A 15,277-nucleotide genomic window follows, 5' to 3' on the forward strand; every position below is an offset into this window, starting at 1 on the left:
AACATTAAGATTATTAAATAACATTAGTCAAAGTTAGACACATTATCTAACGCAGTTAAAATTAAAATTTAGTCACAATTTATAAAATAATAATGTTTACTCACCTCACTGTCGGTCTTTGCGTCTGCATCTCCTATTGATCTAATAAGTTCTTTAGATATAGCCATTAAGAGGTAATTCGTAATTTTAGATTTTGCTTCAGCGGTCACTTTGCCATTAACTGGAGCGATCTCTTTACAGAGCCTCGTCAGGTCTTCATCGACCGTATTATGGATTCGGTCGAACAAATCCTCGATCAGTTGGCTGACTAGTTGACTCCTCATAGATGGGCATGAACAGCGTGATTCCGACGTTATGTAACTCATACTATGGTGCATCCTTCCATAATCAGTCTTCTTTGGTACGGCCGTATATATCGAGTATCCTTCATCGACATATTCAGTTCTGTCCGGTTTTAAATCTATACGTGATGCGTGGAAAGATTGCCTCAAAGTTTCACTTCGTAGCTCCTCTAATTCCTCGGTCTTTATAGACAGCTCGTGACTCATTGTTTTTAACTTATCATCACATTTCCTCTTACACTGGTTAAGGGCTTTTTGTGTTAACGCTAACTGCTTTTCCAGAGATTCCACCTAGAACACACGTCTTCTTAAAAGGAGTTTCCTGGTTTCCATGCAATATATACAGGACACTATCCACAGGTGTTCAAACATGCACTGTCTTCGTGAACCGAGCGATCGGAATATTTACATTCGACAAACATGCTGTTGTCAATTATAAGCGGTAAAAGGGTCTAAAAATACAATATAACTGCAGTTTCCTCCTTAATGTACTTATCGAGTAAAAGTGAGTTTAAAACAATATCCAATAAGCATTATATCCCGCAATAACAGTTTATCAAACTACTACAGTTAACAACCAACAAACTACAAAAGCTCTACACCCACTAAAACACTTACTACATCTAAAATATCAAGACATTCAAATTTGAAGATATATCCAAGGTAAATATTAATTACTTTACAAAAAGGTAAACTAATTAATAAATGACAAGGCAATGATTGAGATTTTAGATTAAAAGCAGCTTATAAAATTGTTTCCTTAAGTTAACTCACCTTACCCCAAAATAAGTTTTCTTAATAGATATTAATTAGTATTAAGCAGCGGACATAAGAAAACGACGTACCTCCTCTTTAAGTTCACTGTTAGTAACTTCTAACTCTTGGTTGTTTTTGCACGCCCGGGTTAGTTCTTTTCTGATGCATTCGAGGTCACCCATAAAACCAACTTCAGTATTCTTCGACAGTTCTCTATGACTCTTCAGATCTTCGTCTAGCTGCTTGTTCATTTTTCGCAGTTGGTCGATTTCACGCTGAAATTGAGCAAACGAAATAATTGTAATACGATTTTAATATTATCTTATTTTAATATACATACATTATATTAAAACAGTTTTCAATTAAAATATCGGATATAGTTGTGACGTATTTCAATTTACCTTAAATTTACTTTCTAAAGCTTTAACTGTTGATTCAGCTTTCTTCGCATCAGAGTCAGCCTTTCCAAACATCGCAGTTAAGTTGTTATTCTGTACTTTAAGAGTTTTTGCATCTCTCTCTGCCTTCTCTAGAGCTATTCTCATACCAGATTCTGATTCTTCGACTTCTCGCAGCTTCTTCTTTAGTGGTTCAAAGCAATTCTTCCATTGGTCTCTTTCTGTTTCCAATTTTTTTACCTGTTGATATGTTTGTAAGTAAAATTATGTTAAAAAAATAAAAACCATTTTATTTATAATAACCGCTTGATATTACGTTTTTTAGCAGTAAATGCATATGTGTTTTGTTTTTGTTAAATTCATTAATTAAACCTACATTTAAGTTAAAATATTTGAATCAATTTTTTAATTGTTGAATATCATGAATAAGGTTTATAAACAAGTATGAACTTTTACCTTTACATTCAATTGCATCTCTGTGGCTTGCGCTTCTTCAATCTTCTTCTTGTATCCTCCTTCCATCTCCGCCCACATGTCATCAGCTTGAGTCAACATTTCCAGATACGCTGTTTCTCTTCTCTCCAACTCTGCTATTCTGTTCTTTAGTTCCTGTTCAGTTGTGAGTAGAGCTCGGATTTTACTACTCGTTAGAGAGTCCATTGGGAGCTAGAAACAAAGTTTTCCGTTGTTATTAAGAAAAAGTTAAGATTAATTACATATAAACTAACTGAAGAATAATTATATTTTACTAGTTCCCAGAAAGGCGTTAGCGACTTCATTTCGATAAATTTTTCATAATATTATGTTTTTGTCGATCGATCCACCTACATTATTTTAACTTTTTTAGTGATATTTAAATATGAATATTTGAATATTTTAGAATAATTAAATATAAATGTGAGCTCAATAGCATTACAATATATTATTAATATTATATAAATTGTATTAATAAGACCAATGTCATACATGGTTCAAAAAAAACCTTCTTTAAAAATATTGTTGATAAATTACTTCATATAACATTATATCAGAAAATAAATGAACAAATACCAAAAAAAAAACAAGCGATTGCTTTGTGTTTTTTAAGAAAGTCAGATCAATATGTCATGAAAATAATTACGGTGCATCATCAGTATACCAAATAGATAATTTATTATAGAAATCTGTCACGGCCAATGATTACTCGAGATAATAACATGTTTATTCTACGCTCTGTTTGTTTGCGTTTCTATTGTTCCTAGTATTTTCATTATTTATATCAGAAGCCACCGTTTTCAAATAATAATATTATATATTTTCTTTAGTGCGCTATATAAATAATATTTTTGTAAGTCGAATCTGTAATTATTTTAGATTTATGTTGCGATATTATAGAAGAAAATGTACCTGTTCCTCTTCTTTCTCCTTCTTAATTTTGTCTTCCAATTCATCTATCTTTTCTTCTATTTTATCTCTCTGGATTTCAGCTCCCCAAACGGCTGTAGATACTTGTCGCCGGGTAGTTTCTAATTCTTCTTCAAGCTCTTGTACTCTAGTTTCTAGAATCTTCTTTATTTGTGACGTTTGTTTCTCTATCTCTTTCTTTTCATGAATTAATCTAAAAAAAAACACATTCATATTATTAATAAATCTTAATTTGCAATTATGTTACGCAACTATTATTATTAGTATTGTATTTATCAGATTTTATGCATTTATCGATAAAAATATTTAAAGCTTACTTGGAAATTTGCTGCTGCAATATCATCACATTTGTTGAAATACCAGAGTTTATTTCGTTCCAGACAACCACTGCTCCACAATTCGATTCATTACCATCCGTATGTTTCATTTCTATTAAACCTGTTCTTGTTTTATTGTCCAAGTTACCCATTCGGTTCATTAGAGCTCGCTATAGTCAAAAAATTATTCACAATGATTATTACTTGTGTTCTACATCAGTAAATGAAAAATGTATTGCATTATTAACAAGTATATAATATCACTAAAAAATTGATATATATTAATTATACACTTGCATTTTATGCCTAATATTAATCTAACTGAAAAATATTACCTGATTTCCTTTCGTGATGTTCGCTCCAACAACTTGTAAGACATTCCAGGCGATGAGGGCTGGGACTGCCCTTTCTAAGCCATTTAACCTCGTCAGCAATTCATTCTAAAAGTTATAAAATATTTTTTAACATGTACCTTAATTTTGATCGAAGTTTTATATTCCTTTATTCTGTTTCGTTCAAAGCATTTTTATCAAATAATTTCATATTTAGTTTTTCCAATATCTTAATCTTTTTAGTTTAAGCAGACGGTTGATGATAAGAATATGCTTATGTAGCATTAATTAATAAATTCTCACCTCTCTCGCTTTCAAAGTACACTCTCTCTTAGCGAGTTCTCCCATTAACCTCTCTGCTTGTGCTCTAGAACATTCCCTCTGTTCCGTCATGTCTCTCAACTGCGCTGAACAGAGCTCGTAGTCCATTTCAAGCCTGAAATAGAGATTACGTAGCGTTAGATATTTTGAGCAATGTTGACATCCCGTTGCCTCGCCATACTTTGTGCTAGTATGAAGGTCAATAAGATGTAAGATTTTGGGCAAATCTAAAATCAATAATATCCCTATAAAAACAATACAACTATTCTTGCTTATCAATTTTCCTAATAGCAAATAAAATTATAGAATAAAATTAAAACTTACTGCTGCCAATGTAAGCGTGTATCATTTTCAATCTCCTCCAATTCACAACAGTCCTCCTCTAACCTCTCATACTTATCTTGAAGGTCTGTTAGCTGCGATTCCAGTTCCTGTCGAGTTATTTATATGTTAAAACATTTGTATTAGTGTTTGTGTTCATTCATATTCATGTATATTCCATAATAATTAATGTTTGTTAGTCTAGTATGACCTTGGACAATCTTTTTAATATGAGTTTATTTATTGATATTTTTACCGAAAACTGTTTTTTAAAACGAAAGTATCTTTTATTGACCTGAAATATATTGTATGACAATTCACTGGCAAAGTTTTGCATAGGTTTCAAACAATACTTGGATAAACAAGACCGTTAAAAACATTAATCATGACTTGTTCGAATAAATTATATACCTAACTACAATTGAATTGAAAAGACTATATAATGTTTTGCAAAGACGCGAAGGAGTTATATTGTATTATACATATATGCCGGTAGCTGTAATATTTTAAATATATTATTAGCATATGATAAATAATGCAGCTTAGTATCTTTAAGCATTGTTTTCAAAACATTACGTCATTTTCAAAAACCATTACTAATACTTCGACAATATTATATACATTAAAACTGTGACCTGATGTCATTATTAAATCGGAATGACCCAGAGTAGTACATGCTAGAAGAAAATTCTGAACTCATGTCCTTAACAATTCTATAGTAGTATATTTATGACCTGTCAAATTTTATATTTACTTTTCGTGTTCTAGTATTGACCAACCTGAATTCTGACAAGTAACTATAACGCTAATTAATAGAGAATGTTCTAGAAGCACCATGAAAAGTTAATAATGATGACGTAATACAAATCACGTATAATGGCGTAAAAAGAAGTTGCTCATAATATGGTATAACTAATCACAGTGACTATATCTAGTTTTCGAGTACGCAAAGTTAACACGTATTTTCTATGCAAAGTAAAATCCCACAGATCTAACATTTACTAACTTAAAGTTTTTGTGAAAAACGTTATATAATTAATTTAAGATACAAATTTTTTTAAAAGATAATTTTGTCGTTTATATAATGAATTGTGTACTTACTTGTATTCGATTCTCCAGTAGAAATTCCTTCTGCAACCTCTGTGCTAGCTTGGCTTGCTTAACATCCTGTGCTGCTTCGTATATTGATATCTTTCCCTCCAAAAACTTAAGCCTCCTCTCGTAATACTGTTTGTGTTTCTTTCCCAATTTAACACATTTGCATTCTAGACTATCTCCATCCTCTTTAGTATTAAGCGTCCTATTCCTAACACCTTGTTTCTCTAATTTTTCCCTTATACTATTCAGTCGTTGTATTTCAGTGTTCAATTCGCCGCTACATTCAAAACTGTCGTTTATTTCCGTCTGAGTACCGATCGATTCAGTTTCCACGCCCTCGAAGATACCGCTTTCCTGTAAGATGTTGCTTGGTTTTCTTTCTTCGCATAGACTTTCTAAGGATTCAGATTTGTAACCCTTTTGCTGGTACGGTGTGACAGTTGCTATCGCTTTGTGGGTTTTGTGCGATGGAATGTCGATTTCGGATTTTAATCTCAGATCACATATTCTTCTCGGTTTCGTCTGGAAATTTAAATTTATTTATTTTAATACTACATTATTGCTTTTTTTAATATGATTGACTTTGACACTAATGACACATTAATTTTATATAATTTTTTCTTTATTTAATAGTACCTTATTATTAAATTTAAAAATAATTAAAATAAATAAATAAGTGCAAGAAAGTAAAATCAATTAATATTTAATACCTGATAGCATTCATCTTCACTAACAGAACTGCTCAACGCTTGGAAATTGTAGAGCATCATCAAAACCTGCTCCAAGCAGCTCCTGTCCTCCGCCGAAACCGCATTCAAAATCATCTGTTCCAAATGATCTTTGACGGGATTACTTTTCAACGAGTCACTGGTGTCTGAATTTCTATCTAAGCTGTCGGCTAGTACTTGAGCTTTGGCGAAGTCATCCTTGAAGTCATCGTGCGATGTTGTAAGATGTCTTCTTGGATTGCAGGGACTGCTGGGCGTGTGGGGGGACTTGTAACCGGAGTCCATTCGTTTGAGTTCTGGGGACGCTGAGTCCTTTATACGGGAGCCGGGGGACACGCAGCCCGAGTCTGAGTCTGTTAGGTTGTCCCTAGCACCCTGAAACAAAATAAATCATTTAAATAAAAATATTAACATTATTAGACTTGGTTCTGCAGTGCAACCATAGCGTAGGAACTTAACGACCTTAATAAATCTCCAGATTGAAAATCTACTACCCATCTAAATTTCTGCACAATTATAATGTGGCCACGTTTTTGTATGTTAAGTTTCAAGTAATAAATGATGTGATCGCTTTGTTTTCGGTACACACGAGTCGCGCAGGCCTTACTATTTTCGGCAGTGGTTATCCAGCCCACATAATTCAAAGGCCTTTAAAAGGTATTGTTATGAATGGTATTAGCATTAAGATAATTTGATTATGAATACAAATGTTACAAAACACCGCGGCTGTTTCTCGTTTGATATAGATCTCAAATCTCCTTAAACGGCGAGAGGCCGCTTCGTAAAAAAATATCAACGCGCGGACGTAAGCAGTGAAACGGTTTGTTTTAACGAAACTGTATAATTAACTAGACATGACGAAATAATATTCATTGCAAGAAGAAAATAGTTATATATAAAATGTTTTTTTGATTATGTCGTTTGTACAACATACGTATCATTTCGGGAATTAAGAATTGGAAAAAAGACTATAAAAGTTTATAAGGAACAATATATTATATCACAACGATCCGATTACCAACAGTCAATTACACTTCACTGAGTATTTGTAACAGAATACAGCCATAGAAATGCGTAATCTTCTTTCACGACAACAATATGGTTTTAAATAGGCTTTCTTAGAATATATTGTAAATAATATTCCAACTCAATGTTGTTAAAGCATTGATTATAATATTAAAATATTTAAAAAAAAAACTTATAATTGAATAAATTTTAGCTTAGCATTTAAACGGAAAACTATTGAACGGGCTCACAAAAATAGTTTAACATAATATGTTTAGCAACATCCAAACATGTAGTAATTTTCCAAAACATGAAATAAACCATTTTCTTAAATCATGTACGTATGGATACGGTTTTGTAATACAGCAGATAAGTTTTAGTGAAGCATTTGATACGCATTACGGTACCAAGTCAGTGCATAAATAGACTTTAATTGCGTTCAAACGGAAAGAGGAAACGCTAGCGACCAAAACTGTACGTCTTCGTGCGTTATGACGTCAGATACTACTGGCTCGCGGAAATCGTTTAAAGTAGGCAGTCATAGAAGTAGTTGATGTTAAAAAAATGTTTTGTATCTTCATTTTTATTGATATATTTTTTTCTTTGCAACCTGTATGAACGTAATAATTAAAAACTAAGTTATAATTATTACGACGATTAATAATGTATAAATTTGACCTAGATTAAGTAACAGACGTAACTTACTACGACTAGGTACTTAGGTATGTTTATTAGATACGACACAACAGGATATTGGAAATAAAACGAGTATAAGAAATGTCGTAAAGGCAATTGCAACTAGTAATATGTCAATAAGATTTTAAAAATAATTACAAGTATTTAAGTTGATAAATAACTGTCAAAAATCTACAAAAACAATATTTGAGCGATCTAAGATACAACAACAAACTTCAGTTTAACAGAAGTTTAATTCATTGAAACATCGTGATCATTAATTAAATTGAGCAAGATTGTTTTCAATTCTAGAAATTTTAAAAATATCTATAAATTAAATCTATTCTAAATCTCTATCTTAAAAAATACGTGACAAAGGATTCATCAAATACGAGTACATGTTGATAATGTTATATGCAAATGTTTGTTACAAAATAAAATATTCACAACTATACAGATCACAGATTATCTCTTTTTTAATTAGTTAAGACGAGCGGAAAAAATACAATATTTTTTATTACTATTCGAAAACAATCTCCTACAATAATGGTTAACGAGATAAACTTCCTGCAACCTTGGTAAATATCCTTTCATTTCTATTGAATATGCTAAGATTCTCAAACGTGACCTCCGCTCTACAAGTAAACAAATAAAAAACATGAATTTTTCCATAAACATATCCGTCAACAAACATATTAGCTTATACTTCTCGGGCAGAACTTGGGACATACAAAATGTTAATCAAAAAAATGTATAGAATCATCATTCATAAATTTAAATCATTAACTTCCTTACTATAAGGCGTTATAAACAATTCATTGTTAATAAGAGTATAACGAAGCTATACACATTTAATACAAAAAGGCACGGACGCGAAACCTCGTGGAGAAATAAATAATTACAAATATGTAGATTATATACCTAATTTGTCGGATTTCAGACTAAGATTTTCAATCGATCTAGATACACGATATAGACAACATGAACTTTAATATCCTCTTAATTTTGTTCACAATGTAAGAAATAATAACAGATCAATCATGTTTAAGTCATAAATCAATACAATTGGCTTTTTATTGTATACTAACTACCCGAACGGGCGTCGCAAGCGTAGAATAAGGGCTTGAATGAAATGCTTATGAAGGGAAAAATATGTATTAAGAAATTAAAAAAAAAAGTTGTCGCTTGATTTTTTCGTCGAACGTCTTACCTAAGTTTTATCACAATCGCATGAACGAATTAATAACGCATAGCGAACGAACATAGAAAAATCATAAATTTTATTTATTCATTAAAGAAAAAGAGTAATAATAATACTAACACCTGCCGACTATTATAAAATAGCATGTGATTATTTTAATCTTACCAAGATTTCAAGTACACATAGCAATGAGACTTTATATATACTTACATATATATCAGATAATACGAATGAAGGTATGTATATTTAAATCGAGATTACGATTTTGAAGTTACCACGACTCTTGAAACTGTGTTAAAGCGAAACTAATCAAAGATATTAAAAAATTGGTTAAAAGTAAAAACAATTTAATTTCAACCGAGGAGCAAACATGTAGCATTGATAAAACAATAATCAGAGGGAACACTAGTATTATTCCATTATAAAATTGCTTCAAGATTAATTCTATTCACTTGACGTTAGTAGAAATAGTTTCCCCATAAGGTACACAACAGCTGTAACGTATTAAATATGCAGGTCTTGCAGGAAGTAAGGATGACGAACGCTTTGTATATTTGGTTTGTTTAGTATCAGAAGCACTTGTTGAATCACCTTACGAGATTGAATGTACTGAGTGACAAGAAAATGGACCGTATCATATAGGCCACTTTAATAAAATTCGGAAAATGATATTTTGCCAATGGCTTTGGCTGTATAGTGTGCCATTTGTTGACACTTTTCTTAATAGAACTTAATTTTATAGGACTCTTGTTTGATCATTATTTAAGTAATTATTAATTTAAATATCGATATTTCCTGTAACGTCTTAACCAATGAGCCAAGGAACCGCTTGTTATAGTTTATTAGTAACAATTTACAAATAATGACAATAAATAATAACAATGAAATATACATATGTGAATTAAAACTTGAATGATATTAAAATCTTAGCACAAAATCTGGCTGAAGTGAAATCTGGGTTTATTGTAATTCTTAAGATTTTAGATTACCTAACAAATGATCAGCTAAAATATCCAAGTTTATACAAATAACTACCTAGTTACGCAGTTATCGCTTCGACGGTCAAAACCTTCAACGTAGAGGTTTATTGAACAAATCACTTATTTAAACAATGGCCTCTAATGACAATAATAAAGTTGCTTTAAAAAAAAGTAGTATGAGATTAAATAATATATTATCTGTTTTATTTAATTTAACTGAATATATTTGTTGTTTTAATAAATCACATACGTTTTTGATAATAAACATTTAAACTTTTCTTAATGAAAAATAAAATCGTCACAGAATTAAAAATTAAAAAAATCAATACATTTCATCACAAAAACCGATAAACACTTATTTTGTTTTTAAAGCACATGTCACAAAACTTTAAAAACAAACACACTGCACATCTCGATCATACCTTATCAGGGCTGGCGTCTTCTAGCTCGAGTAGTCTGAACTCCATGAGCTCGAGTTGGTCGCGAGCGTCGCGCAGCGCGTCCGCGAGCCGCGTGCACTCGCGCGCCGCCGCCGCCGCCCGCTCCGCCGCGCTCCGGCACTGCCCGCATGACTGAGGGCACCGTGATGTCGATTAGCACGGGACATTCAAGGTTGGAGACTTTCTAAAGGTGTGATTTATGCTACGATTTAATTCATAAATGCAAATACTCTCTAATCAGTATACGTTGCTTAATTTAAAAAATAATTAACCATTTTCCTCTGTAGTGTGTAATTAGACTGTGCGAATTGTATTGAATAAAATAGAGCCAAGCAAATCTAACCAATGAGTGTCGTAAAAGCCAATAAAAGGATTTTAATTAAGAGCCATCATCGACCAAGCACGTGGGAAAAGGTTACGCGAATTAATTATGCTAACTGTACAATTATAAGATAACAATTATTGTTCAATTTCGATTATATGGTACAAGCTGGTCGCGTAGTTTCACTATTTACTGCTATCGTACGTCCCTTTGGATCGAAGGGAGAAATTACATAGCTCATAACCTTTCTCGACTGGGGCTATCTAACGGAAAAATATTTTTTTTAATCGGACTGGTAGATACTGTCTTTAAAGCGTGCGCTCAAACACAAAAACATTTACTAAAATATATATTTTTAATATGAGAAATTTAATATTTAAGTATTTTTTTCTTATAATTCCACTTCGGCGTTGTCATCCTACACAACAATGGAGCAGTGACGCAAGATACAAGCGCCAATAGTTTAGTGGGTGACATGCTCATATCGCAATAATGACATTAGCGGTGTGAGCGATGCTCTTGTGATATTTCAAGGCCATGAGGTTCCGAATTCCTCACATCTAGTCAACATTACATATTAAGATAGATCCATATTAATTTAAAATATCACCAATAAATTTTGAGCCGCTTATTATTATTAGTTGAAGATTCTATCTTGATCTCTTGGGTATTATTCGACCCCAATACTACAAATTTACGCTTAATTGGCGTGGTAAATTAAAACAATTTTAATATCCTAAAACATTGGGCATTGCTAATATACTTAAAAAAAAAACAATACGAAAAAAATACTCCAAACGATTTTACAGAAGCAATGAATTTCAGTAAAAAAAAAACAGATATATTCATTTTACCCAAAAGTACTTTATTTAAAATATGCAAACTACAGTCGAAACTGGAGATTGATAAATATTACTCGTTACAATTGTTATTAAATTAATTAAGTTATAATTGTGTAATTGAGACCAGACTTCTTGTAACACGACCTTATTGTTTTGAGCATAATCTTACAGACTTTATTCACTAGCGCAGAAAGAAATGTTAAGTAATTGATTCTATCTAGAAATATTCTATCCATTCCAAAATGGTACAAAATTATAATGATACAGGTTCAGTCTTTCGTTATTGAAAACGATGTTTCGATGAATCTTAATTAAATAATAATATTTTCATAGTTTGTTTGGATACTTTTTTCTTTTACAAACACAAACAAAAGTTTGCTTTTTAGATCTGTGACACCATTTTTTATATATATTAACGTATATATAACTAGACATACAATTAGTGACTATAGATAGAATGAAATATATTTACAAAATATTTCTATAAAATTTGGATTATACATAAGACCAAAAATTCATCTAATTAAAAGGTAGGTTTAAATGATATCTTATAATATCATAACTACTAACCTATATGCATAGATATAATCACATGGATATATGTATAATCAATAGGAAAAGTATTCATTATTATAACCCATCAGTGTCAACCAATTTTATCATACAAACCTTTTTAAACCTTTTTTTAAGTCGTATAAGAAAGTACATTTTTTACTGGAAAGTATTAATTGTAATCTTAATTTTTAAGACGTTTAAAATTAATGATTATTTTCATAAGGATGAATATTGTGTGTCAAATAGTTATAACTTAAGATAATGGGAAACGGACGGATGTCAGCTGCGTTAATGTAAGCTGCGTTACTATAACGTAACTTAGAAACTACTTAACCGACTTAGATAAAACAATACGTGTTCTTGGCAATAAATCTATACTAATATTATCAATGCGAAAGTAACACTATCTGTTACCTCTTCACGCTTAAACAGCTAAACCGATTTAGATGGCATTTGATGTAGAGATTGTTTCGAGCCCCTGGGAAGGATATCGACACCTCCCGCGCTTTAAGTCGTATGACAAAATTTGTGATCCTTTTGGAGAGTTTTTTTTTAAACTTTTATCTTTGCATTGCTCAGCCACCAAATGCAGTTTGTGATTAATTTAGTAACCCAGCACTGATTGTAGGTTAGAGAGTATAATAAGACTTTTTCATTGAATTAACAATTCATATTTAAGTAATAATGGGTAAAAAAGAAAAACGTAGAGAGTGATTTATTGTTATTGCAGTATTAGCGTACAGTGTGATTGAAATGTATATAAGAGTATCATACATCTTTTTTGTATGTTCGTAACAATGATTTTACCTTAAGAAATTTTTAAAGAGTTAGGTTTAAGTAAGTATATATTACATATTTGTTTATAATAATATACATATAGTTTTGCACTTTGTACGATCACTTACTAAACTCGATGACAATGTTATTCTGTGATACTTACCCACATATCGTTGAGCGGTTGAGGAGAGAGGGAGGCGGGCGCGGAAGACACCGCGGAATCTTCGTCCGACGGGGCCTCCTTAAAAATATTTTTTATTAGTCACTTTTAACATAGGACTCTAATGTAATACTTTAAAAATAAATCGTATTTACTTCACATTCGAGGACATCGCATGTATACGTGACGTTTTACAAAAGAAAAAAAAACATAAAAAGGCGCACCTCTAATTCACCATATCTTTTTTTCACGTCAGATACAAGTGAGAACCATGTAATAATAAAATTGTTTTATAAACAAGATATCTCACCCGATAGAAGCTTTCTTTTCGATGTTGTATATCTGTTTTCAAACCTTCTCGGTTGCTCTTCTCTTTAGCCTGAAACAAAATAATAATATTATAACTTGATTAAGTACTTCAATAACTCTATATATTATATTATGATAATCACAGATTAATATAAATTGCGATACATATAAACTATGTAACAAAACCTGTTAAGTAAACGATTGTCATTGCATGTTTCCCGGTTTGTAATTTATTTTATTAACTTATAAATGTACCTCATAAAATTATACAAGCATTCCATAACATTATTATTATTCCATAATTATTGGCAATATATATAATGAAACTGTAACAGAGAGGTATATAACTTGTGTATGCCTCGTTAACAAACGTGACATACATAGGTGTACTATTTACGAAATAAGACTTATGCAGGATTGTTTGGGAGGTTACTCGTCTCTTATTAATTATTCCACCGTGAATATATGTATAGTAAATTACATATTCTGAGTTTCATTTTGCAGGATAAGTGAGCCAGTGGAATTACAATTAATGACATCATTACCCTTGCAAAGAAGCGCATAACTAAGGTAAGGATTTCTCTACTGAACTGAACACTGGTGATACTCTCGTAGTACCAGTGTTCAGTTTTGTCAGGAAAACGATTACAGATCTGAGTGTTGTTAACTTTATCAATAAATAATTTTAAATGCAAGTGAATATCTATTATATATTCATAATTAAAACGCTAATAACTACGATAACCACTAATAGAAATAAACTTTTGTTGTGATAAGCTTAAAACAGGTGAAAGGCAGTTTGGCCGAAGATGGTAATTTCATAAACGGGACCCGCAATGTGTTCACCGCAAACACTGGGCTGGTTAACTTTCTAGGGAAATTTTAAGTGTATAAAGAATTGGAAAATGTGGATGGAAAATATTGCTGGTATATAATACCGATGGTGTCGAAAAGTATCAAGATTTTGTTTCCAAAATATCCAAGTCACCACGTGCACAGGTGTATTGTCGAGTGCTTTTGGTGTATATTTTGTTTCGTTTCAAAGATTTTTTTTTAAATTGCTTGCATGGTTTTGTTTTCAGACAGCAAAAATTTAGGATGAGTTTGATCAAATTTAATTAGAACAAATTGTTACATTTTAGTAGCGTTTTGGTGTCCTTTTTTATTTAGTTTTATTCGTCACCATTCTTATAGATGGGACGAACTTTATAGTATACCTAGATTAGTACCGACAGTCAACGAAGTTACTTTGATGTTTATTTATTTTCTGTATTTACTTCAAATTATATTTTGATTATATTTTACTTTTTACTATTACGTAAGTGAAATGAAATATAATTATGTAACACTTATTACGAGACTTATGAAACTATATTTGTTGAACTTACTTTCTTTTCCTCGTATTTTTCAAAGGTCATTTATGAGTATTTTATCTTTTGAAGGCACTACCATTTACAGAATAATAAGGATCGAAAAATGATACCTTAGGCATGAGCCACAAAAGTAATAGAACAAAACCTTTGATATTCGTTCTATTACTTTTGTGTCTCATATTGTACAACAATGAATAGACGAAACGGATCAAGACGAACTAAAACTCCTGTCTTCACCGTCTACACTATTGCTCCATCCATAAAGAAACTGAGGAGATATTTTATAGTATAAATCGGTTGCATAGCTTTTAATCAATCGAGATATTTCTGTACATACAATGCAAGATAGATCCCGTCTGTCTGTTTGTACTATCGCGATGACCCTCCTTGCCTTTCAATTGGCTTTCGCTGATCAAATATTGATCAGTATCAAGGAATCCGCACATTCATAGTTGGAACACGACACGATTACATTGTGATGTACTGTAAGTACATTATTCGTGAGTTTTTGTGATTATTATACATATTTTTATACATAAAGGTTAATAAGTTGTAAAGAAGGAATAAAAACAAAGGCTTTATGTTATAGAACCATTTTAAAAACTTCGTTAATATTTGATCT

At 31.4% G+C, this 15,277-nt stretch overlaps 1 protein-coding gene across 2 annotated transcripts in view; it reads right to left on the reverse strand.

Annotated features, from left to right (window-relative positions):
* Positions 1-15,277, reverse strand: part of LOC113400929 (myosin-4) — a 125,411-nt gene that overhangs the window by 3,449 nt on the left and 106,685 nt on the right. For both annotated transcript variants that reach the window (XM_026640626.2, XM_026640627.2), the window contains 14 exons: positions 13,284-13,352; positions 12,977-13,054; positions 10,300-10,449; positions 5,999-6,391; positions 5,292-5,810; positions 4,194-4,300; positions 3,852-3,984; positions 3,552-3,656; positions 3,217-3,386; positions 2,882-3,092; positions 1,952-2,161; positions 1,499-1,735; positions 1,187-1,372; positions 105-632 (listed from right to left, as the gene is read on the reverse strand). In XM_026640626.2, the coding sequence (XP_026496411.2) occupies positions 105-632; positions 1,187-1,372; positions 1,499-1,735; positions 1,952-2,161; positions 2,882-3,092; positions 3,217-3,386; positions 3,552-3,656; positions 3,852-3,984; positions 4,194-4,300; positions 5,292-5,810; positions 5,999-6,391; positions 10,300-10,449; positions 12,977-13,054; positions 13,284-13,352 (3,096 nt within the window). The remainder of the gene's footprint in view (positions 1-104; positions 633-1,186; positions 1,373-1,498; positions 1,736-1,951; positions 2,162-2,881; positions 3,093-3,216; positions 3,387-3,551; positions 3,657-3,851; positions 3,985-4,193; positions 4,301-5,291; positions 5,811-5,998; positions 6,392-10,299; positions 10,450-12,976; positions 13,055-13,283; positions 13,353-15,277) is intronic.

Source organism: Vanessa tameamea, chromosome 11 (genome assembly GCF_037043105.1).
Source record: "Vanessa tameamea isolate UH-Manoa-2023 chromosome 11, ilVanTame1 primary haplotype, whole genome shotgun sequence".
Taxonomy (NCBI): domain Eukaryota; kingdom Metazoa; phylum Arthropoda; class Insecta; order Lepidoptera; family Nymphalidae; genus Vanessa; species Vanessa tameamea.